The 27,521-nt window shown below is 41.6% G+C and overlaps 1 protein-coding gene across 1 annotated transcript in view; it reads right to left on the bottom strand.

The window, feature by feature from the left end:
- The window catches only part of fgd1 (FYVE, RhoGEF and PH domain containing 1), a 49,091-nt gene that overhangs the window by 6,865 nt on the left and 14,705 nt on the right, over nt 1-27,521 (bottom strand). The window contains exons 2-6 of the mRNA XM_061258085.1: nt 5,546-5,758; nt 4,767-4,947; nt 3,714-4,422; nt 2,828-3,066; nt 806-962 (exon numbers count right to left, since the gene is read on the bottom strand). Of these exons, the coding sequence (XP_061114069.1) occupies nt 806-962; nt 2,828-3,066; nt 3,714-4,422; nt 4,767-4,947; nt 5,546-5,758 (1,499 nt within the window). The remainder of the gene's footprint in view (nt 1-805; nt 963-2,827; nt 3,067-3,713; nt 4,423-4,766; nt 4,948-5,545; nt 5,759-27,521) is intronic.

The raw sequence follows: 27,521 nt of genomic DNA, 5'->3' as shown, positions 1-27,521 counted from the left end.
TTGATGGAATAATTTCAACAAACACAACTGTGCTCAGATCCTTTTCTCAGTGGCTTCTTCAAAGACCCTGGCATCTCTCTTAAAGTGCACCCGTCAGCCCTCAAACGTGCATGTTTCCTGTGCTAACGTACAGCAAACCCATCAGGCATCCATGCCTGTTCATGAAGAGACGCACTGGATGTTATCCTTTCATAGAGGTCCGCTATTCACATACTGCACTATAAATAAATGACACTGTGTACCACAGTAGCTGTCCTTGACTGTCAGAAAGACAACAGGCTCTGGTCATATGAAATGACTGTTCAAAGAAAGGGATTAATTTCATACCTATATTTGTGAATATTAAAAATAGTACTGCGCATGTATTCCTGACATTGCAGAATACCAGGCAGAACATAACGCATGCTTGGACAACACTACACTGACAGTGCACAGACTCCTATGGGAATCTAGCTGATCTCAGGTTCCAGGGTTGCAATAGCTGTCAGTGCAGTGATCTACTGCTGGCCAGATCAGTGGCCACTTTGATCAGGAAGCCCTGTGGCCAGCGTCACTGTGGGGGTGCATGACATCAGCAGGGTATTCCCAGCATCAACACACAAGACTGGCTCCTCAGCTCTGCCTGCAGCAGTCCAACGGTGAGATCGTGACACAGTTCACCTGCCGCACTGCGATGACTTCACACATGGAGTGGAGAGAACTAGTGGTTGGCTCCATGCTCTTCTGAGCATACACTCTAGCATCTCCCAGGTTCACAGAGAACATGGAGACATTGGAGAAAAAAGAAACCGTTTGTGGAGCTTACCTGTATGCCGTGGATAATAGCTTTGAACTGGGAGGACCGCTCCATCCACGTGTTGACCAACTCCATGGCTCGGTCGAAGTTCTTCACATATTCCCCATACATCTTCAGGAATGGGGCCAGTTTCTGAAGGATATCCCCGATACGAGGGTTCGAATCCCTGGGGAATGCCGGAAAGAGGTCAGATTGAATCCAGGGGCTGATGAATGTCAATAAAAATGTAATCTGTCGTGTTGTTCTGCAAGATTCTGGCTTCTTGCTTGGTTAGAAAGGTGTATGTTCCAAACCATCGCTAACAGCTGCTTGACTTATCACACACAATGTACTATGGGCCAGATTTACGTACATGAAGCTCACAGCGCAAAATGTGGCCTGACAAGGGTATGTTGGTGCGGTCGCAGTCTGCCTGAAATTAACGTCTTATTTACTAAGGCTACAGCTCATTACACAATCAGCCAATGGGACTGCATTTAAACCACATTTTGCAAAAGAGGCAGATCTTAAACAGTGTAGTTAAGACATGTGTTTAGTGCATTGAATATCTGCACTGCGTGTGTTGTATTCTCTGTATTGGCTGCCACATAAAAGCGTATCCAGCGCAAGACAAATTGTGTACATATTCCAACGGTGGTGACTATTGTCATTTGAATTAAATGTAAGATGTATCGTTGCAATGAGCTTGACTATTGCCAGGATAGACTTGGAACACTGTGTTCCAGATGTGAAATATTTTCTTTCTCCTAGAAGTGCAATTATTTGTATGGCTGGTTGTTTGTTAAAGAAATCTTTCCCCGTTTATTTTCCACGATTGTTTTGGAGGATAACTAATAAAAACAAACCCACAACCCTGTTTTTATTATTTTAGCAATGAAAGTGTAAGTTTAGCAATGACATTCAACCTACTCAATTTTTTTTTTTAAACTTCAAACACTTGTTACTGTCACTACGGTTGATCACATTATTTCAGTCATTTCCCACAGCATCACATGAGATATTGGTTAATTTCATTAATTATTTTCTAAATATTTTCTGTGACAAACACCCAGCCTTAATTGTTTCTTGGCTGCAACCATTAATTAATATTGAATATTAATAATCAGTTTGATGATTTTGTGGTGTGTGATTATTTGTTGCAAAGATATTTGTCTCTGTCTCTCTTGAGCCTCGGTTCACACCGGTGGATAAATTTCATGCTCAAATAGACCCTTGTTAATTATTCTGTTGAATTTTAATTAATTCAACAGAATAAATAATCAGCTACACTTATATCTCCGGCCTTTATTTGCGTGATCCACCCTTAAATACATTAAGGACAGAAGCGTAGCTTGTGATCACACGCAAACTGCGGTTCTAGCCACATGCACCAGTTTGATACATAAAATGCATGTTTCTTGGGCAAAAGGCATCTGGCCCTCTGTAATATGCCTATACTAATGCAAGTAGCTTTGTCAACAGTAATCATGTTACGTAACCTGACAGTCACAATGAAAGCATAGATATCTGAGCATGCACAATGACAGCATGGATATCTGTGAGCATGGACAATGAAAGTATATTAATATCTGTGAGCACGGACAATGAAAGTATATTAATATCTGTGAGCACGGACAATGAAAGTATATTAATATCTGTGAGCACGGACAATGAAAGTATATTAATATCTGTGAGCACGGACAATGAAAGTATATTAATATCTGTGAGAACGGACAATGAAAGTATATTAATATCTGTGAGCACGAACAATGAAAGTATATTAATATCTGTGAGCACGGACAATTAAAGTATATTAATATCTGTGAGCACGGACAATGAGAGTATATTAATATCTGTGAGCACGGACAATGAAAGTATATTAATATCTGTGAGCACGGACAATGAGAGTATATTAATATCTGTGAGCACGGACAATTAAAGTATATTAATATCTGTGAGCACGGACAATGAGAGTATATTAATATCTGTGAGCATGGACAATGAAAGTATATTAATATCTGTGAGCACGGACAATGAGGGTGCATCTCTCACCACTCCTCCATGCGTTTCTCCAGCGCGGGCAGGAGGAACTGCTGGTGGAAGCAGTAGATGGAGCAGATGTTGGAGAAGACGCCCATCACCACCTCGCAGGGGAAGGAGCCCCGGGACCGCGCCTCCTCCATCAGCTGGGAGCAGAACACCTGGTCCAGGAGGTGCAGCCGTGACACGTACGCCTTCTCCGTGTGCAGCAGCTCGTTAGCGATGTTGAACACCCGCTGCTGGACGGAGAGCTGCAGAGTGCAAACACACACACAAAACCTGTAATACAAGACTGCCAGGCAGCATTAAGAAACTATTCAATGTCAACTACTTTTGTGTAATCAAGAACAATTTGCTTAGTCTTGCGTGTACACATCAATAAAGCCCACTTCTCTGTAGACCACAATACTCTGATTCATGTCCGAGCAGAGCATTCCGCCCGAGGCCTTGACCAGCATCTCTTAATCACAACTGAAATTAACTTGAAGTTACTAGTGTAGAACGATTAAGTAGAGGCCACTGCATGACACAAGTGATCGATTGCTAATCATTCTGTGGGGATAATCTGGCCAATAACAGTGTCTGTAACTATCACACAGCATTCAGTTTATTTCATTAGGTACAGCAGAGTTACAAAGAACACACTGGTCAAGGGGACTGGTGAACTGGTGATAAAAAATATTTCAGTAAATACATGGCAGGGGTACTCAAAACTGGTCCTTCAGGCCAGTAGTACTGCTGTTTTTCTATTCGACCTGATAGGTAATTGATCGTCACAGGTATAAATTAGTTATCCAGCTGATACCGTGATGCTGCTTTGTGAGACAGGCCCCTGGGTGGCAGGTGAAGTTAGTACTGCGTGGTTTTCTGTGTAAGCGTCGGAGAAGAGCATCCTCACCTCGCAGGAGTCCTGCCTCTCGGCTTTTGGGAGCACGAGGGGCTGCAGAGCGGTGGGGGTGAGCTCACTCTCATCCCCGCTCCCCTCCTCCATGTCACTGTCCCCCTCCGAGTCCCGCGTCCCCTCTGCGGAGGCCCCCTCGCCCCCCTGTCCCTCCGGGCCCCCGTAGGAGGAGGAGGAGGAGAGGCGTGGGAGGGTCAGGGCGGGGCTACAGGGGCAGACCCCCCTTTCGTGCCCCGCCCTCTCCTCCTCCCCGGCGAAGCACAGCTCCTCACTGTGGGAGGGGGAGCTGATGCTGTCGATCCCGCTGTCCCGATTGGCCAGCTTCCCATCCGTCTGGGGTGGGGGGAGGGACAGGCGGTCCAAGGGGACATCCGATTGGCTGGCCAAAAGGTCCCTTATCTCCAGGGAGTCCAGCAGTTTGTCGGAGGCGCTGTAGCCCGACTCGAGCGACAGCCGCCTCTCTGCACACGCGGCCCCCAGCTCTCTCTCCTCTTCTCTCTCCTCCCTCTCTCCCTCCCCCTCTTTATCCTCCTCCTCCCTTTCCGCCAGGCCCACGGAGGCTTCTGGGGCCTCCTGGGGCTCAGGGCTGGGGGCAGGGGGCTCTGATGACGGGGGGGTCTGGACTCCTGCTCCAGACTGTGGCTCTGGGACTCTGGGGACACACAGGGCCCCCCCGGTGATATCCGGCACGACGATGATCTGCTCTCTGAGGAAGAAGCACAAACAGGATAAGTCATATCTGCTGCATTAGAGCTGCTTCCACAAACACAAAGGACTGATGCTTTTCCAAGCGCAATTGCTTCTCTCATCCATAGCAGGGAACCCAATCTGCATTTGTAATGAAATCCATGCAACCAAGAGAAATGACTTCTATTCCATGTACGAACAATGAATGACACTGAAACTTGTTCGAAATTTTAGCCGATGTTCTATTTCCCAATTTAGGCCTTTGAAGTTCTTTCCGGGCCCTCTCGTTGACCTTGGAATAATGACGGACCTTTAAACAGAAACCTAATCGACAGGCCTGACTCGCCTACGCGTAGATCTTACCTCTCAAATTTCTCGATGAGCGAGAGCACGCAGCTGGGAGAGGCGCTCCCCTCTGCGAGGGGGAGGGGGGCTCGAGGGCAGCGGGGGTCCGCAGGGAGCGGCCGAGACGGGGGCGGGGGGAGGGGCTTATCGGGCGCCCGTGGCCGACGCCCACTCTGTAGGTGCGGTGGCTTTGGGGGCACTTTAAGAAGAAACAGAACCCAATTTACATGAGCATGAGCCAATTATCATCAACACAGAGCCAATTCACATTAAAACACAGTGAACCAATTAGCATTAACACACAGTGAGCCAATTAGCATTAACACACACAGTGAGCCAATTGACATTAACACACACAGTGAGCCAATTGACATTAACACACACAGTGAGCAAACTAGCATTAACACACACAGTGAGCCAATTGACATTAACACACATAGTGAGCAAACTAGCATTAACACACACAGTGGGCCAATTATCATTAATACATAAAGTGAGCTAATTAGCATTCATACACAGTGAGCAAACTAGCATTAACACACACACTAGGCCAATTATTATTAATACATACAGTAAGCTAATTAGCATGAACACACAGAGAGGGCCAATTAACATTAACACAGACAGTGGGCCTATTGACATGAACAGAGAGCAAGCCAATTAACCTTAACACACATAGTTATCCATTAACATTAACACACACAGTGAGCCAATCATAACATTCACAATCATAGTGTTCAAATTAGCATTAACACGCTGAGACAAGCAGTCACACTAATGTTCATGAGCAGTACTACCTTGTGGTTTGGGCCCAGGCAGGGGAGGCCTTGTTTTGGGGGGAGGGGTGGGCAGTTCTGGTGGTCCATTTTCATTGGTCCCGTTGCAGTGGCGGGGTCCGAGGGGCCCGGGATCAGAGCACAGGCGCTGAGGTGTCTCGTGGCCCCCGAGGCAGGGGCCAGGCTCCAGGGACAGGCTCTTGGTCAAGAGCCTGGGACTAGAGGAGGAAGAGCCTGTGGAAGAGGAGAGACAGACTGAATCATTTCAGTCTGACTTCAGATCACAATGTCTCATTTCAGTCTGACTTCAGATCACAATGTCTCATTTCAGTCTCACTTCAGATCACGATGTCTCATTTCAGTCTCACTTCAGATCACAATGTCTCATTTCAGTCTGACTTCAGATCACGATGTCTCATTTCAGTCTCACTTCAGATCACGATGTCTCATTTCAGTCTCACTTCAGATCACAATGTCTCATTTCAGTCTCACTTCAGGTCACAATGTCTCATTTCAGTCTCACTTCAGGTCACAATGTCTCATTTCAGTCTCACTTCAGATCACGATGTCTCATTTCAGTCTCACTTCAGATCACAATGTCTCATTTCAGTCTCACTTCTGATCACAATGTCTCATTTCAGTCTCACTTCTGATCACAATGTCTCATTTCCGTCTCACTTCAAATCACAATGTCTCATTTCTGTCTCACTTCAGGTCACAATGCCAATTCTGTATCACTTCGCAATGGCTCATATTTATGACAGACATTAAAATTCCAAACCTCTTATTAGCAAAGCTCAACATTACCGCAGTTACAGAGGGGAACTGAGATGGCGCTACATTTGTCCGTATCCGCAAAGTGTAAGTTATCTGAAAATTGTCTACTTTTAACTTAACATAATAATGACATATATTAAGCCATACACAACTAGCATGTTACATGGTGAGACCTGACAGAGACCTTTCATCCTGTGCCCCTGTGTGTGCGGCTCTCCTACAAGCCACATTTTCTAGTTAAAATGTATTATTTTGTTTTCATAATCATATTGTGATAGATTTTGTCTAAGACAGGGGTGACAGACTCCAGTCCTGGAGGGCCACGGTGTCTGCATGTGTTAGTTATAATTAAGGCCTTGAGAACAAGGTGTGTGAACTCTTCATGTAAGTCATTCAATCAATGACTTACATTAATCACTTGCTGAAACACACAGAAAAATCAGCAGTTTGACACCCCTGGTCTAAGATGTAATCAGGCATACACACAAAATGTCCTCAGTAAGTCGACCCTAATCAATAATTTAAACATAATCAATAGGGCATGGCGTTAGTGCTACATCTCAGTTCTGCCACGGTCATGTGTTGAGTAACATCACATGTGTGAATGATGAGGGTGCAGCACATTCAGTAGGTCAGTGTGTTACCATGCTGAGATGATGTCTGGGTAATATACACATTAGAGGAATTAGAATATGGTGTGTTCAGAAGGGTAGTGCCTTGTAAGAATACATAGGGTGTGGGTGTGTGTGTGTTCAGTGAGTCAACGTTTTTACATTGCTGGGTTGCAGTGTGTTCAGTTCAAGGGACTAAGCCAACCAAACAGCACCTTCAAACACCTGGTATGGGTGCATTTCCCTACACCAGACACATTAGATCCTTTTAAAGTGAATTCCCAAGTTCACACATATAATTCAAGACGCACAGCAAATCTTCACCCTCCCCATTATCGCACCACCCATGGTCAGTTTTCTTTTAGATACAAGGGTGCAAAATCTGTAACAATTATTTTAACACTGCCTCTGAATCCTCCTGTTTCAACATTTACAAAAATAGTCAAACAAACCAGGTATGTATACACAGTCACACACACACACACACACACACACACACACACATTCACGTATACACATACTCACTAACAAGCATGATTGCTTTCATCTTATTTGTTTGACTAAATTGTCTTGTTGGGATTTTTGAGCTTTTGTTGTTGTGTTGTATTTTTATTATCATTAGTCTTCTGTTTATTAATGATGAAGGTGTGGCACCATATAATCTAGCTCCATCCTGCACCGTCTATGTTCATATTTAGGTTTGTACATAAAAAATAAATAAAAAATGTCCTTCATGTTATGTTTTAATCAATGTGCAAATAAATAAGCAAACAAACAAACATGAGGGGCAGAGCAAAGGGTTGAAAGATTTCATGTCTGCAGGCTTGGTGCAGAGCAGCAGTGCTTTAGAAGACTGTTCAAGCTTTATTTACAGGACACCGATTAGGGAGGGTATATCTGCGGCACATCTATAAAAAAAACAGCTTCCCGGACCCCAAAGGGCCACTTCTGTGATATTTTTTTATTATGACAGTCATAAATCAAACGGGCCATCTGTACCACTGCAATCGATTTCCTGGTGTGTGTTCCTACAATAGCGGCTGACCAATGGCTGTACTCTATTGGTTGGACAGAGAGAGCAGACAGGAAGTGAGTTATGTGGCCAATAAGTCTCAAGGTCGGCTGGCCGAAGTCCCAGGGGTAAGAGGTACTGCCCTGAGGGCAGTCTGGGCCTTGTCATTTGGTCCTGTCATTGGGCCTTGTGGCCGACACAGTGTAGGTCCTGTCATTGGGCCCAGTGGCCGACACAGTATAGGTCCTGTCATTGGGCCCAGTGGCCAAACAGCATAGGTCCTGTCATTGGGCCCAGCGGCCAACGCAGTAGAGGCCATGCCAGTAGCCGAGTGTTTCTGGGAACTCCTAACAGCCCAACACAACCGGATACACCTCACCAGGGACCCTGGGTCACTGCTGTATTAGCATCTCCCTCCTCTGATAGGGACAGGCTTTCCTGTAGTACAACACTGCCTGTAGCATGGAGAATCACCAGTTTACATCCAGGTGGACTGCAGGTGGCACAGCAGCCAATCATATGGCAGAAATGGAGGCTGCTGGGTGGCTCATTCGGTTAAGGCCCATTTGGGCAGGCCTCAATTGGTTAAGACTCATTTTGGTAAGGCTCATTCGGGTAAGGTTGGTTAGGTGAAGCCTCATTCGGTTAAGGCTAATTTGCGTAGGCCTCATTCAGTTAAGGCTCATTATGTGCAGTTGCCCATAGACTGCATATTAAAGCCACATATGAAAGGTCTTCCTCTGACTCCACTCTATGCAAGCATAGCTGTAGTCTGCAGTGTGAAAAGAAGCAGCTGGCGATGCCCGGTGTTCTGGAGAAGAACTGTGGTTGTCTACAATACTCTCCAGTGGGGTTTCTGTGTGAACAAGGCTGCAGTTGCAGACAATTGGGGTGGGGTGGGAATGGGACAGGATCAGTCACAAGTCCAGTGCCAAATAAAAAACTAAAATAAAAGAGAGGCACAAATGGAGATTCAGGATTGTGGACAAAGAATGAGAAACACACCGCAAAAAAAGTATTTTTGTCTCGAGTTCTCTCAAGCATAAAATATTAGCTTGTTTTTTAAAGTTACATTTTGCTTGACAAATGAAATCGTCTTACCCCACTGGCATATGGTACAGTTAATCAAAGTGTCATTTTAGCAAAATAGTAATTGAAATAAATAGTTGAAGTGTAAATATAAGACTACAATACTTGGAGACACACTTGACATAGTTCACCTTGTACTTTAGTGTGCTCAGTGGGTTAGTGGGTTAGGGGATTTGGGAGCAGTGTTTTTAGTAGGTTAGTGTGCTAGGAAAATAGCGAATAGGGTGTTCAGTAGGTTAGTGTGGTATGACATTGGGAAACAGTGCATTCAGTAAGTTAGTGTTTTAGTGGGCTGTGCTGCGCTCTACTGTGCACGTACACGTACACACACACACACACACACACACACTCTCTCTGAGAGGGTCAGCATGACCGCTCTAAGACTGCTGAGGTGGCTCCCACTGGCTTCCGCCGCTGATGGGGTGGGGCTACCTTTTGAAACATAAAAAGGACTTTGATTCTGTCACAGGCTGCCAAGAAAACACGTCCATGTTTTAAACTTGCTTGGAATTTCTTAAAGTGGCAAGGCCAGGTCACACAGTGGGCAGGCCCCACCGTCTGGATGATGTTGCCATCTTAAAAAAGCAAGCCTGTCCCCCACGTGGTCTTAATTTGTTCCATATGATGACACCAGTACCCAGTTTTTAAATGAGTTCCACATGCTGTGCTAAAATTGCTGCAGAGAGACAGGCTAGTAAAAGCAAACCCCAGATATTTTGGCCTCGCCTTTGCCTTTTTGTACTTTGTTCTTATTTATTTTATTTAATATTTCCTGGTGCTTACTTGAAATTGTCCATTTACTCTATTCCACACTGCACAGCAATACACTTACTATTTTTCTTAACCTCTACGGCCTACGAACATTACACAATATTTTGACTAAACTTCCTATAAACTTCCTGTAAATGAATTGATTTGTTTGCCAGCACATTCCTCAACCATCTTCTTCCATTTTATAGTCAGAAAAGCAGGAAGTTGTGAGCCGCTGAAAAAACACATTGTTATTTCGAGAAATACGCTCCAAGAGCAGCAGCACCATTAATGTTTTCAACAAACCTTTTCTGTCCTGAGCTACAGCTGATTAATATGCCTCCATCACACCAAGGCCCCATAAATAAGCCTATCTGAGGGTATGATATTGAGAACCTATAGGCTCAGCTCAGTTTCCCACAAAAGCTAAATAAATCAGGTAGTGTAAGGGACAGCATCTGTTTATCCTACTTGGTAATTCTCCTCTTTTGGACACCAGCACCAGACCACACTGTGGCCAAGCTTTCACAATATGATCAGAATGCATTCAGCTTGCCAACTTTCCATGTACACTGGGATTTTCAGTTCAATGCGGAATTTAAGAAAAAGAGCATTTTGGGGCATTTGAGGATAGGATATCCTTTTTTCATATACAGTAGTCATCAATTAAATGTACTGAAATTAGTTCTGCTTTAAAAAAAAGTAAATTATGTGCACTTGTGGTGCAATGCATTCATGAATACCCAATTCCGACAGATCTATGGCATCACATTTCCATTCTGTTAATGCCACTGTGTGCAGCTGCACCAGAAATTAGCATTTGTGCAAGTGACAAATAAGGGTAGTAAACACTTACTTCACGCTGCAAATCAATGCACATTTTTATTGTTTGGTTTGAATATTATATTCAAAAGATAAAAGTGCAAAAATGTATTCAGCAAATCCATGTAAATTAGCTCAAAACATAACAGTTTTCAAGGGACAATAGGAGACCCATCCAGCTAGCAGCCAACCAACAAACAGAAAGTAAAACTGAATGCAAGCCAAAATATAGTCAAAATATTTTAGCAATGTAATTTACAGCTAAGCAGTAAGCTAAATGGACTGACACAAGATCAATTCATCTTGGTGCCATTACGGCAAACTGACAAATGTCAGATTTAAACTATCTACGTCAATAGGAGACAGCAGACATCAGTGGATTTTGCAGCGACTACTCTGAACCGGTCTGTTCCTGGAGATCTACAGTCCAGTAGGATCCTCTGTCCAACCCAAACAAAGCACGCCTCATTCAACAGCTAGAGATCTTGTTGAGCTCCTAATTAGTAGAACTGGGTGTGAAAATGTACAGGATGGTACAGTAGATCTCTAGGAACAGGGTGGACTGCGCCTGTCTAAACTCATTTACATCAATAAGGACAAATCCAGCATCTGCACCGGGGCCTGAGCAGCCCCCTTTATTAGCAACTCTGTGGTCTGGAGACTTCCTGTCGGAGGACAGCTTCTGGCTGGCATGTCTCAGTCTGAGGTGGAGTAAACAGGGGTGCAGTTTAATATCAACTGACCCACTGATCGAGGTTCTCTTACAATATCATCAATATGACTGCGACACTCTGCACTGACTGCTGGCATAAACGCTTTATGCAGTTGTTTCGGGCCACAACCAGACAATTATTTTTGAAAGACATTTTAATAGTGCAGTATTCACTGGGAAGAGACAGCTTATTTGATGCCATTGTTCTTGCACTGGTCACAAAAGGAAACTTGGAAGGACTGTATAATGAGAAGCCCATCTGAAGTGAGATTACCCACATGGTTTATAATCTTGGCCCTGGGTATATTTAGTTTCCCTTTTCTCTTTTAATTTTCCCTGCTTTTGTACACATGTTGCATGCAGACGAGGCGTGCACACTGACTGTGATCACCAGTGAGCTCACACATGCATTCAAAATGGCGTTTCCACAGGCAGGAGTCCAGCTGCATGTCAGCAGCCAAGCAGCCCACTGTTTCCACTTTGGCGTCGCCTTACAGAATTCACATTTTCAGCAGGAAAAATATTTACCTTAGCCAGCTCCTTGCTTTTAAAAATAACCCAACTTATCATTTTGCTGCTGGAAACTTTCAACTGCCGGAATAACGGGTGCTGAAACTTCTTAATGGTGCAGTTAAAAAAAAAAAAATGTCGATTGTGAATGTTACCCAATTCCTGTTCTGCCTGACAAAGGAATATTATGAGAGTGCTTTTGAACAAATGAAATATTTTGGGGCTGAATGTCATCGCACCAATTTATTAAATGTTATCGCTAATATTAACATACATTCACAATTACAAATGGTTTCACCCTGACCATGAATCTTCTACAGTTAACTGCAGAGCTAACCTGTTTGCAGGAGTCATGATTGTTTGCACTGGAATGTCAGGAACGCATTCACTTTCTTGAAGCTAATATTAGCTTTGATACCTGTCAGTCATGGTCTTCTAAATTAATTGCTGGACAGTGTATGATTCCATCTAGATCTAAGCATTTCCAGTGTGCACTGTAGCCACATCATTAACCTTTTCTGCTAAAGTAAATATGCGGCTCTTAGTAATGAGTGGGCTAATGGTTGGCAAATGCCCTAAACCAGGAATACTTGAGCCTCCCCTGTAGGATTTCAGTAATCAGAATCCCAGAAAGGGGTATTTCAAAAAAAGAAGCTGTGGTCCTGATCCTAAAAATTGGAAATAAGAATTTTGTAATCCAATCCTAGATCAAATGTCGGTTTTGGGTATTTAAAAATACGACAGCGGAGATTAGGATAGGTTTGATACAGAAAATCAGGATAATCTTGATCCCACTGAAAGAGTGGATTCAGGATGGATTCAAGGTTGATGTAGGGACATGTGGGACACATGGCATTGGGATTGCATATTCATTAACACAAATTCTTCCAAAACAATATCCATACAAAATGGACAAAAACATATTTTCAAGAAGAACCCACAACACTAAAAGCGGTCAAAAGAAAGCCTTAAAAATGGTAAATGCTTTGGGATGTTATTTGAAAAAAACAATTTTAAAATAATTGCCTAATGGGTAGGTGCAAAAACAAGAATATCATCGTACTTCCTCAGGAAATGCTATGCCAGAATTCAGAGACTGTCCACACTGTGGTGAAGCATTAGTTTAACTAGGTAAATTTGAATTCATTTTTAATGTTAGTGTTTTTTAAATTCTTTGTATTATTCAGTGAGACACTGCATTTTAAAATTAGACTGACTTTGGTCCATGTATTACGTACTACTGCAGATGAATAGGACTTATATGCAATCTAAATTACACATATTCCAAAAAATGTTTGTCTTAATGAAACAGATTTTATTTTGAGACAGATCCAAAGACTGCAAAACTCTATAACCCTGATTTTGTGGTATCGGAATCGGAATGATCCTATCCGAAAAGTTTTTGAAAAAAGTTTTGAAATACTGGGCCCGGGTGAGTGTAGTCTCAGGCCAATCAGTAGATATCTGCTAAAGAGAAAGCCAGCAGTACTACTGACCTCGAAGGCCAGATTTGAGTATCCCTACTCCAGTGACCACCCAACCCCAACCCATTACCCTGACCAGGAATAAACACTTCACAAAATAGTTGGACTTAGAGATGTAACTCTCTGCACAAACGTATACTCTCCTGCACCAGTTGTGAATTAGAGGAAACGGGACTATATACAAAAAAAAAAAAGAGGAATGTTACAGGAACCGTGCTACAATTTGCTCTATTGATGGTAAAAAGATGAGTCACTTGAACAGGACACAAAGTTGTACTTCCCCTGTAAATTACTGTCCAGTTTATTATTTGTTTACCTGTTGTATATGTATGACGTATTCTGAATTTATCCTTCAATAAATTGCATTTCATTTATGAATTAGTTTGTGATTTTCTATCATGAATGACAGTGTTAATAGCTCTAAAACTTATTCCAACAACTATAAAACTGTGAAAAGGCCATTTTAAAAGAGAGCCAGCATTCCAATGGAGACCACTCTCGTGCTACTCTTGAATTTTATTTCTTCAGTGCTTTCATCAAAAAAAACAAACCAGCTGTGGTGAAGCCTGCTCTCATGAATGTTAAAAAGGACAAAATAAAAAATGTAATCCAAGCATTTAAAAGCAGGAGCTTCTTTCCACAGAGTGGAAAAATATAAAGGAGTGAAAAACCTTTACAATTCTTTACGTTTCCATGTCATATACAGGCAGACACACAGACAGGTGCAAATAGCCTACACCTACTCTCTGTCATGAACATGAACATGAACATGAACATGAACATGAACATGAACATGAACGCACCCCATCCATATACTGCACATGCATCTTTTTTTGTCTGAATGAATCGGTATATTTCCCCAATGGATATTAAAAGAAAGAAGGAAGTGTTATTCTAGCTATGAATGCTACTTCCTATATGAATAACAAAAGCAGTCGAGTATAAATATAGATCCAATAGCAAAAAAATGCTAAGAAAAACAAACAAACCCGAAACTTATAACATTTTACTGCAGCAGCAATGGTCTACAACTTCTCAAACATGGTCCTGGGGATGCCTATGCATGCTGTTTTTCAGTCCAACCAATCTCTTGTCAATTGAGGGTAATGAATGCAGTTCTTTCAAACTTATTAACACAATGTAGGTTTGCCTCATTATCATTTGCTTTGTCTTTGAATGCTTAATTATCTACCATGTGTCCCCACTTCCACCAATTAGGAGCCTATTTATTCACCTCTTTAATTTGATAAGTTAAGAAAAATTTTCTCTCTAAGTATTTCTTTGTATTATAAGGAAAAGGGCAGTGGTTCTCAAATTTGACTATCTTTATTAAAATAATGGTGTCAGCATGAAAGAAATGTATTCAGCTGAGTCAATCTGAACCCCGATCCTCTCACTTACATTCTTTTTATAGCCTAAATTTTACAAGCTTTGATCAAGACTGGTGAGCTAGACAAATACACAGGATGCAGCGAATCTGTGACCTCTCAATTAGCCCAGAGAGTATTGGTCATCCTGCTGATTGTATTATCAATTCTTTTGACTTGAGTAGTTCCTGATCTCTCGTTCCTGGTTCCCATTCTACTATTAATCAATGTGTACCAACTGTATTGTAAGCGTGATAAGATACAAGGCCAGCAGACATAATGGCATTAGCGACAGATATTACTTACAATAGCACAGAGGACCTCACTCCTGGTCCTGGAGAGCCGTGTGCTGGCTTTTCTTTTAACCTTAATATCAGCGACCAATTCACAACACAACCAGGTGAGGGGAGTTAATTGAAGCAGTTAATTACACAGTTAAGTGCTGAGTAACAACAAAAACCAGCACACCCTGCAGCTCTCTGGGACCAAGAGTGAAGACCATTGCAATAGCACAATGTGAACATGTGTCTTTTATTCTTCACGGCATGCAAAGCCATTCTTGACATAATGTGGCTTAAGAAGGTAAATAATCCCTCAAAACCTGAAGTGTCATTAAGAAAAATGAACAGCTTGTTAAAATTCTGGGATTGCAATTGGAAGGAAAACCAGCATACACAGGGATCCCCCATAACCAAACTTGAGAATCTCTGGTCTGCAACATTTGGCTAACCAGAACATGGGTGAATTTCAATGGAAAAAACACTCCGTTCCTGTGTCAACTACTCGAACATGGAAACAGACAAGAGACCCTCTACCTCTCTCACCACTCAGTCCTGCCTCTCCAGGAGGGATTTGTTCAGATAATTGCAGTTTCTTTTCAAACATCAGTGCATTGTCATTGCAGCTCTATTAGCAAATATGCATATTTTAAACACGGGCAGGAAGCAGTGTAGGCACACGCATTCATAAAACATAAATCAGAATCAAGATTTTAAGAATAGATTCAACAGAATTTCCTTTTTTTTTATGTTACAGAAAAAAGTTCCTCAAAATCAGTTCATAGCCTTTGACTACTGCTGTGACCAACACACTTCTGTCTAACTAGAGTGTCCTTAGTCAGGCCTGTAGATAAGTACAGCTTCTTTAATATATTTCTACAGTGTTTGGGTCAGGAGCAACAGAGGTACTACTATAAATGGAAGTGATTAATTGAATGAAAGGTCGGGAAATCCACCACGCCCTTCACACCCCATATCTGACAAATAGCCCTGGGCCAATTAGTTATCACATACTGTTCTCCCCTTCAACTGGTCAGCCCACAATCTGGAACTCATGCACAATGATATAGATTACAGGTGTACTCAAATTTTGCCTAGACCTGCTCTTTATACAGATCATCCAGACAGCGGAATATTTTTGGTCAATGTAGAACCTACTGTAAGATATTACAAGATTTGCCTTGATATGCCAGTACCAATGCACAAAATATCTAGAACAGATGAAAGTAGTAGATGGTTTTGTAGCAATGCAACAAAGCCTGGATTCATGTGAGGGTGCACGCATTCTAGCCAGATTCTTAAACAACACAGATGGCGTCTGTGCCAGTAAAGGCCCGGCCGTGTTATCTGCCCGGTGTGTTATCTGCCCGGGTTCCCTCTGCTGCAGTCCGCCTCTGCGCTTCATCGCCTGCTTGGCCCAGTCACCCGACTCCCGCCAAGCAGACGTCCAGCAATTACACAGTTCATTTTTTCAGATCAATAAGCCATTTCAGTCACATTATCCCGCAGGACGTTGTCTATACTGTGCGAATTTAAATGAAGTACATATGCTGACTCATTATTAAAGATTGTGTGGGGAGAAGTATTTTGGGGCATAGGATTTAACTTGTAAGTACTGATTAAAAAGAATCCCAGGAGCATGTTCAGAACTGGGATCAAGACGACACTAATTGAGCTGATCTCGCCAACTAGCAAGAAACAAAGGGTAATAATTTACTTTAAATTCCATAGCGTATTTGACCTCAATAGTGCATATAGCCAATCCACTATGGTGGTATCACTGTGTCAAAAAAGAAAAAGAATGGTGAAACAAACACTTCCACTTTTGTGTATCTTAGCAAATATGTATGCATGTCTATGAATGTGGTGTGGATATCAGTCTATTTCCATTTTGATATTTGTATGGGTAACATGGCTGTGGATTTTGAGATAAGGTTGATATAGTCAGAAGAAATCAGAAGATAAAATAAAAATAAAAAACTTCTACAAAAATGTATGTGGCCCTGGAACACCCACACTCCCCATGGTTGACACTGTAAGCATGGTGGCTTTAAAAAAACCTTACTCACAGGGACAGCATTCAGCTAATGTTTTTCTGCCACAGTAATAATTAACTTTGACATCACACTCCGCTGTTTTTGGTACTGACAGTAGAGAGCATCCCCTCAGTATTCTCCTAATGACTGGTTTCAGCCGTTTTACCATGGCAATGGTGAAGCTTAACTCATTCATTTAAAGCACATACCTTACACATATTGTCATATCCACAATCATCTAAACAACAATACTATGCAATCAAGATGATAAGGGTGACAGCAACATCTGTCTGTACCTGTCCTCTGATCTTTTCCATAGGTGTCTGGTTCCAGGCCAGGAGTGGTGTTTTGGTGTTTCAGTAGCAGTGATCCATTTAAGTCATTGAATGGCTAAAGAATCTAATCAACTTCTCATGGCTTTAATCCGTAGCTTATTGAAAGGAATTCACAAGTACCTGCAGATAGCATCACCCACCAGGAGTCTGACACCTCTGATCCATCTCTGACACACTTAGCAATCACAGACAGACCATGATGATAATATTTTGGAATAGTAGGTTCCCTCATCGATTTCAACAGAATGAAATACCAATATCCAAAGTTTAGAATTACTCAGATGTACAAATAGCTTATTCACATTTGAGGGAGCATGCTCCCCAGTCTTAAAATGCAGAATCTTCTGTCTGGTCAAGGCAGTCCAGAGTCAAGGCTAAGCTAATTCTAGTCATTTCAATCCCACCCGTTGAGTTAGTGAGACAAAAATTGCAGGTCTGCCTCTTTCAGTAAGTGCTGTGGGTTATGCAACAAGGGGGCGAATTCAGCAGAGATTATTATTAACCTGCTAAATGTGGTTATGTTGACTCAAAATTCACCATCTCAGAATGCTCACACAACATTTTAATTTTGCCTGTCTTTGTTTTGCAATAAGTAATAATAAATAAGTACATTCTATATTTATGCAAATTGATGTTTCATCATAATAATGTACAGTATAAAGTACAGTTTGTCAATGGGGGGGAACATACAACTCAACAATAGTGAGCGATTCACTGCTACAGGTACCACATTGGAAAAGACTGAAAAAATGAAGAGCACCAACTGTCACTGTTGTGGTCAATTTATCCACAGGCGTATCACACTGCAAGTGCACGTCATTACAGTACCATCGTGTGCACACAGAAATTAAGCAACACTGATTTTCCATTTACTCCTATGATAGAAAGGTTGCGACCAAATGGAAAATATAATGTGCGGGAGTTACACAGAAATGAAATGTGTAACATAATAGATAATTACAAAGCTGATGTTTGCATGTGGATTCAAGTGACTAAAATCATGTGTGATGCATACCTGTCACATGAAATTGATGCAACAAATATAAGATCACTTGCACACTATGCAGAGGACATTTCATGGAAATGATATAAAATGCATATTATATTAAAAATGAATTCTCACAATAGAGAATAAAATAGCCGATGTAATGGTCTCAAACAAAGCTAAATTAATTTCATTGAATGTCCATCGCCCCCAAAAAAATGAAGACAATACCAAATATACGAGCAGAAGGCTGCTAGATACAGACACACCCACCTCACCAATATGGCTAGCGGTGTTCACACTTACATGCTAACACACCACATCATGTATATTCTGAGCATAAATGCCGCATTAGGAAAAAGAGTGAAACAAACAAAATGCTGCCAAACACAGCGGTGACAGCAAGCCAAACCAAAAACAGAGATTGACAACACACAACCTAACCAGCTACCAGTTTAGCAGAGTGGAAGAAAAAACATCTGTATGAGCCTTGCAGCGCTAAGACAAGCAAAACACACATTTGTATTAGGCTAACAGAACCAAACACGCAGAGATAGCAGCTGAATTATGCTAATAGAACCAAACACACAGAAACCATACACATGAAGCGGGCTAATAGAGCGAGACACACAGAACCCCACCTCTGAACCAAAAACCCAATACACAGGAGCTGCATGTGTCAATCCAAATTAGCCTATTAACTGCGGCGTTTGGTTTCCCTTAGTCCACCGTGACGGAACATTAACACTGGACTCGGCTGTCTGCGCGCATTCTCTATCGCATCCATTATTTTTTTTTAAAGTGCATTAGCCTACATGTAATTGCGTGTAGCCATATTATTTTTCATGTTAAATTGAAAGACAAAATATTTAGCATATGAATTGAGAAACTATGGCATAATAATATAAGCATTTCCATAATAAAGAAACTGTTTTGGCAAACCAGTACGCCAATGTGAATAGGCTACAAGCAAATTCCTTTTGACAGAACACATCCAACATTTTACTGTTGCACTGTGATCATTATATTGTTGCTATGTGGTTTCGTTTGACATTGTGACAAATGTAACCATTTTTCTAAACGATGTGGAAATGGGGGCTGCTCGTCCATTAATTACAGGACGACCATATCAAGATATCACATACAGCACTCGGTAAAACATTAACTGTTATACATCATTGATCTATAACATAGGCTATACCATATGGGTCATTCAGATACAAATATGCAGCAGCTCATTAAAATTCACGCGGTTGCACTTAAACTTAAAATGCACATATCAACCACATAGCAAACAAATTAGAAAAATAAAAGATATGTCTTACCCCGGAGCACACTGGTTTTATCCATGTACATCGCGCAGCAAAACACGAAACCAGTCATTAAAAAACCGAACGGGAGACACAATCCCCCAATCGCTCAAACGACGAAATAATGTAGCTAAAACTAATATATATTTGTAAAAAGTCCTCCGTCGCCGAGAGGGAGGAGAGGAGACCGTGCGACAGGGGAGGAAAAAACCTAAAGCTAGCTAGGTTAAATAGGCTAAGGCTACCCGGAGAAAGGGATTGCCCTACTCAAAGAGCCGGTCGAGCTGACAGCATCCTCACTAGGTCAAAGCAGACAGTAGTTGCAGCAGCGGCAGGATTTTTCTTTCCTTTTCGGGAGTGCCTGATATTCGTTTTCCTTAACATCTACATTATATCCATAACGGTTATAAGAGGAATCTCCGAATTATTCTAACAAATAATCAGGACGAGCGTGCATGGATTTAAATCCTCTTGTCAAACATACCCCCACCCCACTCCGCCTGCCCGTATATTGCAGACAGCACACAACCGTGGCTGCGCCGTTATACCCATATAATACGACCCCCAGCCCCCTCCCATCTCCTTCCGTTTCTGTCTCGCTCGCTTTCTCACCCCAACACGTACCACCCCCCCGCACCCCTTTCGGTTTCCTTGACAACAAATTAAAGGCTATTTGTCTGGTTTTGAAATGTATACAAATATAACGAGATTATACTCTATTTGTTTATCTGTTATCCTTTCTCAGCCATTAATGACAAGAACGGGCATTTCGATTTAAAATCCCTTAATTTGGAGGAACTGTCACTGGCTGTCACAGTATTTGGACATGTTGAGGACAGCATAGCGTGTTCTGCTTGCACAGGCATCTCTTGCAATTTGGTAGCTACTGAAATATGATTACGCTGATTAGTGGTCCTATAAATTCAATAATAAAATTGCTTCCACCTGACAAAACTAAAAGGCCAACAAATGCTGAATACAGCATAGTATTGTACAGAGTATTCACAACGTCCTTGTCTTGCGTTTCATGTAGGCTACATATGGGAACATGCGCACACACACAGCATGCACACACACAGCATGCACGCACACCATACACACACATAGACATTTGCTTCAGCTATATCTAGCTACTTTAACAATGCAATACAAACTGCTATTTTAACAATGACAGATACAGAATTCTAATTTATGAATCAAAATTAAAAGCTGTGTGACATATGATATTCCTGTCATGTAACAGTGTTGTTGGCCTCATGGATTTTTAGCGAGTTTGCCTGTTCCACGAACACAAATTTCTTTTAGGTACCTTCTCGGAAAACCTTGCCCAAAGCAGACTTTCAAAATATTCCACATGAGAACTGGCAGTAAGTGGAGATGCACCTCCTAATGATGAAAACTGGTCAGCAGCAGGTGACTGGTGACTGGTGGACTGTTGGGATGAATGCTCCCCCACTGCCACCCCCACCATATTCCTAGCCTGGCAGGTATCAAGTCAATCTTTCCACAGCTGCAGATTCCTGGTAATAGTTAACAATAGAAGCATAGCTAGTTAACACAGCTCACACATAAAGCAGGGACTCCAGCCAAGTCACTTGTAATGGACACACATCTATTCCACCCTTTACAAACTATACCATTCGGTGGCCTGATGCATTTGATGCTGGTTCGCCATTTTTCATCTTAGACATGGATTACCCAGGATCTGCCTCAATGGATAAATATCTTCCTTGACTCTGTTACATAAATGAGCATCAATAAGACTGCACTTCTTTTCCTTTTTTTGGTCATCTTGGATTTTTAATAATATAAGCTCACCCTCATAACTGGCATATGAAATAGCTGAGGGCAAAAAAGGGAGAGGGATTATTAATAATACACTTTGCTTTGCTCCTTGGATTAATAGGGTACCAAATTGGTGTTGGCATTCCTGTGTATGCCTAGCTCAAGAAACAAACATTTTCTACTGACTTCTCCACAGGATCAGCATGAATATTAAAATAACAACATTTAATAGTGGTAAATAACAGATAATACTGTAACTGTTCTTGTTCCATTACCATGTAGGTGCCCGTCTGTCAATCAGGATAAACTCACCAATAAGCTATCACAGATTTATAAAAGGCACACTATATACTTCTGAATTGACCAATGAACTGCATTTATTAAAGAGAAAACAAGAAACAGAAGTACAGTATTCACCATCATTCTCCAGAGTGTTCAATAGCCAACTTGGCAGGAGGATACCACTAGATGTTCAAACAAACTATTTTCTTCCATTTGGCTCTGACTGTGGAAACATAGTTCCTTAAAAGCACACATGGGTGTACATGAATTATAACTCCATCTTAAACGTCTATTGAGTTGCACTGATATAGCGAACCCTGAAAACGCCAGGTTTACTTCTCATAAATAATTGAAGGTTTCTTATGGATAAATCAATAGCAAACATCCTCTCCTGGAGCCATTTTGGCTCAAGACGATGTCACACCTTAGTACTGGTACACCAAATACAAAAATATGCACTCCTTCAGCCCAGTGCTCTCATTACTGCACTGAAGCATCGGTTACTATTTGCTGACAAAAGACAAAGATCGGACGGCCTCTTGTTTTTCCCCAAAAATTATCAAGAACAATGGTTAAACATTCCTGTTAGAATTATCTGAGGAACATCACCTCACTCAGTATGCAGGCCTGCAAACTCACACACTGTGTGCATATTCAATGAATACATCAATATATTATACATAATATGATTAATAATAACATACTCCCATGAGTCAGATTATCAGACAACTTTCTCAATTACTGTATTTTAGGCTTTATGAAATGCAGAAATGACTCACCCCTAATCAGTGGTAAATGAACAAAATTAATTTGTCTTATATTTCAATCAGGTTTAAAATGATAATAGTCACCAGAGCACAAAGGAGGGGACTTCATGCTTAAATTTGATGCCACATTATTTACATTTCGTTTATCATAATTCTTAAATCCAAAAAGAGCACTGAAATTAAAAATTCAAATCTGACAATACAACATATAGTCCTTATACATAATCCATATAGGTTTCAGACAGGCTTAACATGGGGGCTAAGAGAGTAGCAGTGGTTTAACAGAGACATTACATCGGGACGCAAAAGGCAAATGTCACCCTAATTCCTTTGTCACAGTAAGGTTTGATTGACACTGAACTATGGGCAGCCGGTGCTATTCCCTTCTGGCTTTTTAAATGCAGCAAATGCACTGCTCACCCCATATCTGTACACCATGAGGTAATTTGAGACCAAAATCTATGAGTCACCGCAGCCAAAAGTGCCACGCAAAAACACCAGCCAAAGCATCACAGTGTCCATGACTTATGGATACAGTTGGTGTATTAACCTAGATACATCCCGATGCACTCCCTCCCCCTCTCACACCCTTTTGTTTTGTCACCCATGCTGGGGGCGCAGACAGCTCTTCCGCCCAGCCCTGGCGCAGGTTTCCAGGCCTAAATGGAGAGATTTACCCCCTGATTTCCCCTGGGATGCAGCCATCTGCCTACCGTCCCCAGCTCTACTACGTGAGCTCGCACACTTAACACACGACAATACACAAAGTGGAACACAAAAACGAAACGGCGCTAAACGCTTTAGCGTTTCTCACATTTGCGTCTACTCAGAGCGAATGCACAAACAGCTACACAATAGGCAAACATTCCTTATAAATGCCCAAACATGTCTTGACTGTACATATAATTTCAGCTATAGTGCACACATTATGCTCAATAACCCTTTCAAGGGAAAAAGAAGCCGAAATGAATCTGCTGTGCATCACTGTGTAGAAACTGCAGTGTATGAAAGATAGCACTTTCCATTATTTAAGTACATCTGTAAACAAACTAAATGTGGAAACATCCTGTGTCAGTGCGAAAAGCAGCCATTATCCCCACCCCTCCTCCAGGCCACTCCCAGCCACGTGGAAAATGGGTCCCATCCCATCAGCTGCTCGTTCATCCTTTCATACAGCCAATCAATACTGTCCTGAAGGTTACCTGGGGTCACATCTCTACATACATAACCAATTTACACCCTTCACAACCTGAACACACACACACACACACACACACACACACACACACAGAAACACACAAACAAACACAGACAGGCACAGACAGAAACATACGCCTACAGCACTTACTCTCATTCTCACACACACCATGCGCTCATTCTCTTTATCACACACACAAACACACACAGAAAAACACACATTTCAGTTCCCATCAAAGTTGTCAAACTATGTTTTTCAGATTTTCTTCTTCCTACACGATCATTTTCTCTGCAAAATCAATGGACAAACACTGATCTGAAACTCACAAGCTGTTCTTATAACACGATACAGTTTAGATTAATTATAGCAATCGGATTCTTGACACACAGTAATACTGTTCCTAAATAACAACAGTAAATATACAAGGGTTGCCCAAGCTCTGACCTAAAGACTACAGCAGAATGTCTGGATAGGTTTTTTGGGGTTTCACTCACTTTAATAAGCAGTCAAAGCCACTCAGCTGATCGCATAATTAGTTTGGCTGGCTTGCTCTCTCACTGAGACCAGATATAGATCAGAAGCTAATGAAATAACAGCCAAAATCCAATGACCGGGGTTTTTCCCCTCACTTGTCATAGTGGTTCCTCATGACAGGGAACTGACTCCAGGACGAGTGAGTAGTAAACACTGTGCTATATGCTTATGGAGTACAGCAAATGGCCTTATTTGGCCATTTTATCCTCAGAAAGTCTATTCTAGATATTAGCCAATTATACAACAGTTAGTTCTGGTCGAGTAATTTCATTGGACAAGGGGCATTCCATGAGTGCTGCTATACACTCAGTGAGCACTTTATTAGGTATTTATTAGACTTATTTTGTTGACTTCTGCTGCTGTAGCCTATCTACTTAGAGGTTTGACGCATTGTGTGTTCAGAGATGCTCTTCTGCATAACACTGTTGTAATGTTTGGTTATTTGCGTTACGGTCACCTTCCTGTCAGCTTTGACGTCTGGCCATTCTCCTCTGACCTCTCTCATTAACAACACGTTTCGGCTCACAGAACTGCTGCTCACTGTTTTTGGGTTTTCATATCATTCTCTGCAAACTTTCAGTTTCTGATATTCAAACCACCTGGTCTGGCACCAACAATCACTCACAAGTCACTTCTTCCCCATTCTGAAGTTTGGTCTTAACAACAGCTGAACCTCTTGACCATGTCTGCATGTTTTTATGCATTTAGTTGCTGCCACACAATTGGCTGATTAAATATTTGCATTAACAAGCTGGTATACAGGTCTACCTAATAAACTGCTCACTGAGTGTACAGTACAACAGTGCTGGAACTTTATATCAGCATGGCTGTGATCATCTGCTTAATTAAATTCAATTAATATAAACCATAGCATATCTGTAAATCTTACATCCATACAGAAAGGTACGTTAATCACTGATGATACCTGCTATGTTAGTGAACTACTGTGTAAAAACATTTTTTTTTAAATGCCAGCATTTCATTTGCTCCAGTTGACCACCTTTGTGTTCCATTCTGTGTTTCGCACCAGGAATGCGAGGTCAATAGTAACAGTAACGATTCTTCTTCCGTACGCCTTGGACCCGGTGCTGCCACATCTTTTTTGTGTTTCAGCTGTCTGACTGCTGTCACACGGAAAACACTGTCAATGGGTGGTAACCACTGACCAACTCCCAGCTGTCTACAGGGATATTCATGTGAAGACTTCACTGGGCTGGGCAGTGTGTGTGTGTGTGTGTGTGCGCGTGTGAGGGGGTGTTGGAAGGGGGTTAACAGGACACTTTTAGCCTCATGTTAAATTCATAGCTTTGTGTACACATCTTAAATTATTTTGGTATATCAGGCTTACTCCATCGAGAAATGCATGCCATATATTACCATCTATGCCAGTCAAATTTAAACAAACTCTTTACTTTGTGTCATAATGGTTACATCGTTTAAGAGTTGCACCCTATTTTTTACTGTGAGACTCCATCCCATAGCTTTATGGGGTGAAAACCAAAACCAATTAAATGCGCATCCTGTCTTAGGCACTGGGTCGAAAATGCAATTAAATAAGAAAAAGTAGGGCCCGCAACATCCCCCTATACCTCTTTTATTATGAAATGTTTAAAAAAAACATAATAACAATAATAAAAAACATACAACGTTTTGGTCACCATTGGCCTTCATCAGGTCTTATACTCCATGTGGAGGCCTAATTCTGTTTACCCATAAAATGGCTTCCATGGTCCGTAATGTCCAATGAAATATCAGCTGTCAGTTGAAAAGATCCTTCACTTGCTTATTAATTAAACAGTTGAATACAGTTGCAGGTCATCAAAGCGCTGAGCTGAACTTGATAAATCAGGAATGGCACACCAGGAATAGGGTCTAATTCTGCAATTACCCTCTCTACAATGTCAACATGTTTTATGTAGAGGCAGTAGCATTATTTCCACTCCAGGTCCCATCCTCATGCCAACAACACTGTGAATTACTGTGGCTCCCTTTCAGCAATGACATTAAAGAAAGGGAAGGAAACTGACAAAATTGAATTATTTTTACTTCTGGTGCAAAAGAGAACAAGTATGACTGTTTCAGGCCTTAGAAAATATAAAAAGCACTGCGGTGAACAAACACAACTTGGACATACAGTACAATACACAAAACAGACACACATAATCAGCAAAAAACCCAAACGAAAGCTTTTCATGTTTGACAATCCAAATTAATGTACATCTAACACACCACAATTCCAGCATGTGTAGTTAACGAAATGTAATCCAAATCAAATAATTGATGCCTGAACAAATATTTTAATATTGACCCTATTTGTATGTAATATCATTCTATGTAAAATAATATAGAATTTGTGGTATAGATCACAAATAGCTCTTGGCGGGCTATCTCCCATTGTAACAGTACATTAGATGAAACACTGAAATCATAAATTCTGGTTTTGTGTTGAAATATTTACCTTGCAGATAGTTATTTATCTCCCTTTTTGATAAATACCATCCCCACACAGTCTACATACATCCAGGATCAGCTTTGACGATGACAGGGCGATTTCAGAACAGGCAAATTACCATCCAATGGCAGAGTGGAGCTTGTACTTTGCCAGTTGTCACTAAGCACATCATTTCTGGTTCACCTACACTGACAACATGAAGGCAGTTATGTATACCACTAAAAAAGAGACTTCAAGACCAACTTGATTAGTTTACATCTGCTTCAAATAGCTGACTATACTAACTCAGCTGTAATAAATAACTTGTATAGTGTGCTGTAGAGACTGTAGAGAGTTGCACAGCTGATAACGGCTACCTACAATGACAAAGAGTGACACATGGAAAGCAGATTGCAAAATAAACCAAAAGAATTTATATAAAAAAACTGATGAAACGTATGCATCTGCGTGTGTGCATCTTCATCAGTAACACAGCCAAAAGTTTCACATTTCCTTGGGAGAAATGAACGCCTGCTTTTCTATTTGTTTAAAATGAGTCTGATATCCATCAGTCCGTCTGTGGAGATGCAGAGGCTGTTGTGCGATTCCCCCTTTCTATTCCCGTCCACGGGTGTCTGTGTGCTGGAATGCGGACGCTTTCTTTGTGGGTGGAAGGGGTTGGGAATGCTAGTCCAACTAGGACTTCAATTTAATGCCTTGGAGTTTCCAGAGGGTATAAATAACAACGGGTTCCTCAATAACCAGTAAGAGCAGCAGTTGTGCTGGAATGGAAACTGCCGGCTTGTATTATGTACGGTGCCAGGAGTGAATCAAACAGCCAGATCTGCTCGTGCCCACTGCTTCACAATCAAAACTGAAAAGCTGTGCCAACTACAGCCACCCACTTAAGTCCCATAGGTCA

This window comes from Conger conger, chromosome 10, assembly GCF_963514075.1.
Source record: "Conger conger chromosome 10, fConCon1.1, whole genome shotgun sequence".
Taxonomy (NCBI): domain Eukaryota; kingdom Metazoa; phylum Chordata; class Actinopteri; order Anguilliformes; family Congridae; genus Conger; species Conger conger.
The sequence above is the reverse complement of the archived record's forward strand: the minus strand, read 5'-3'. Positions and strand labels throughout refer to the sequence as shown.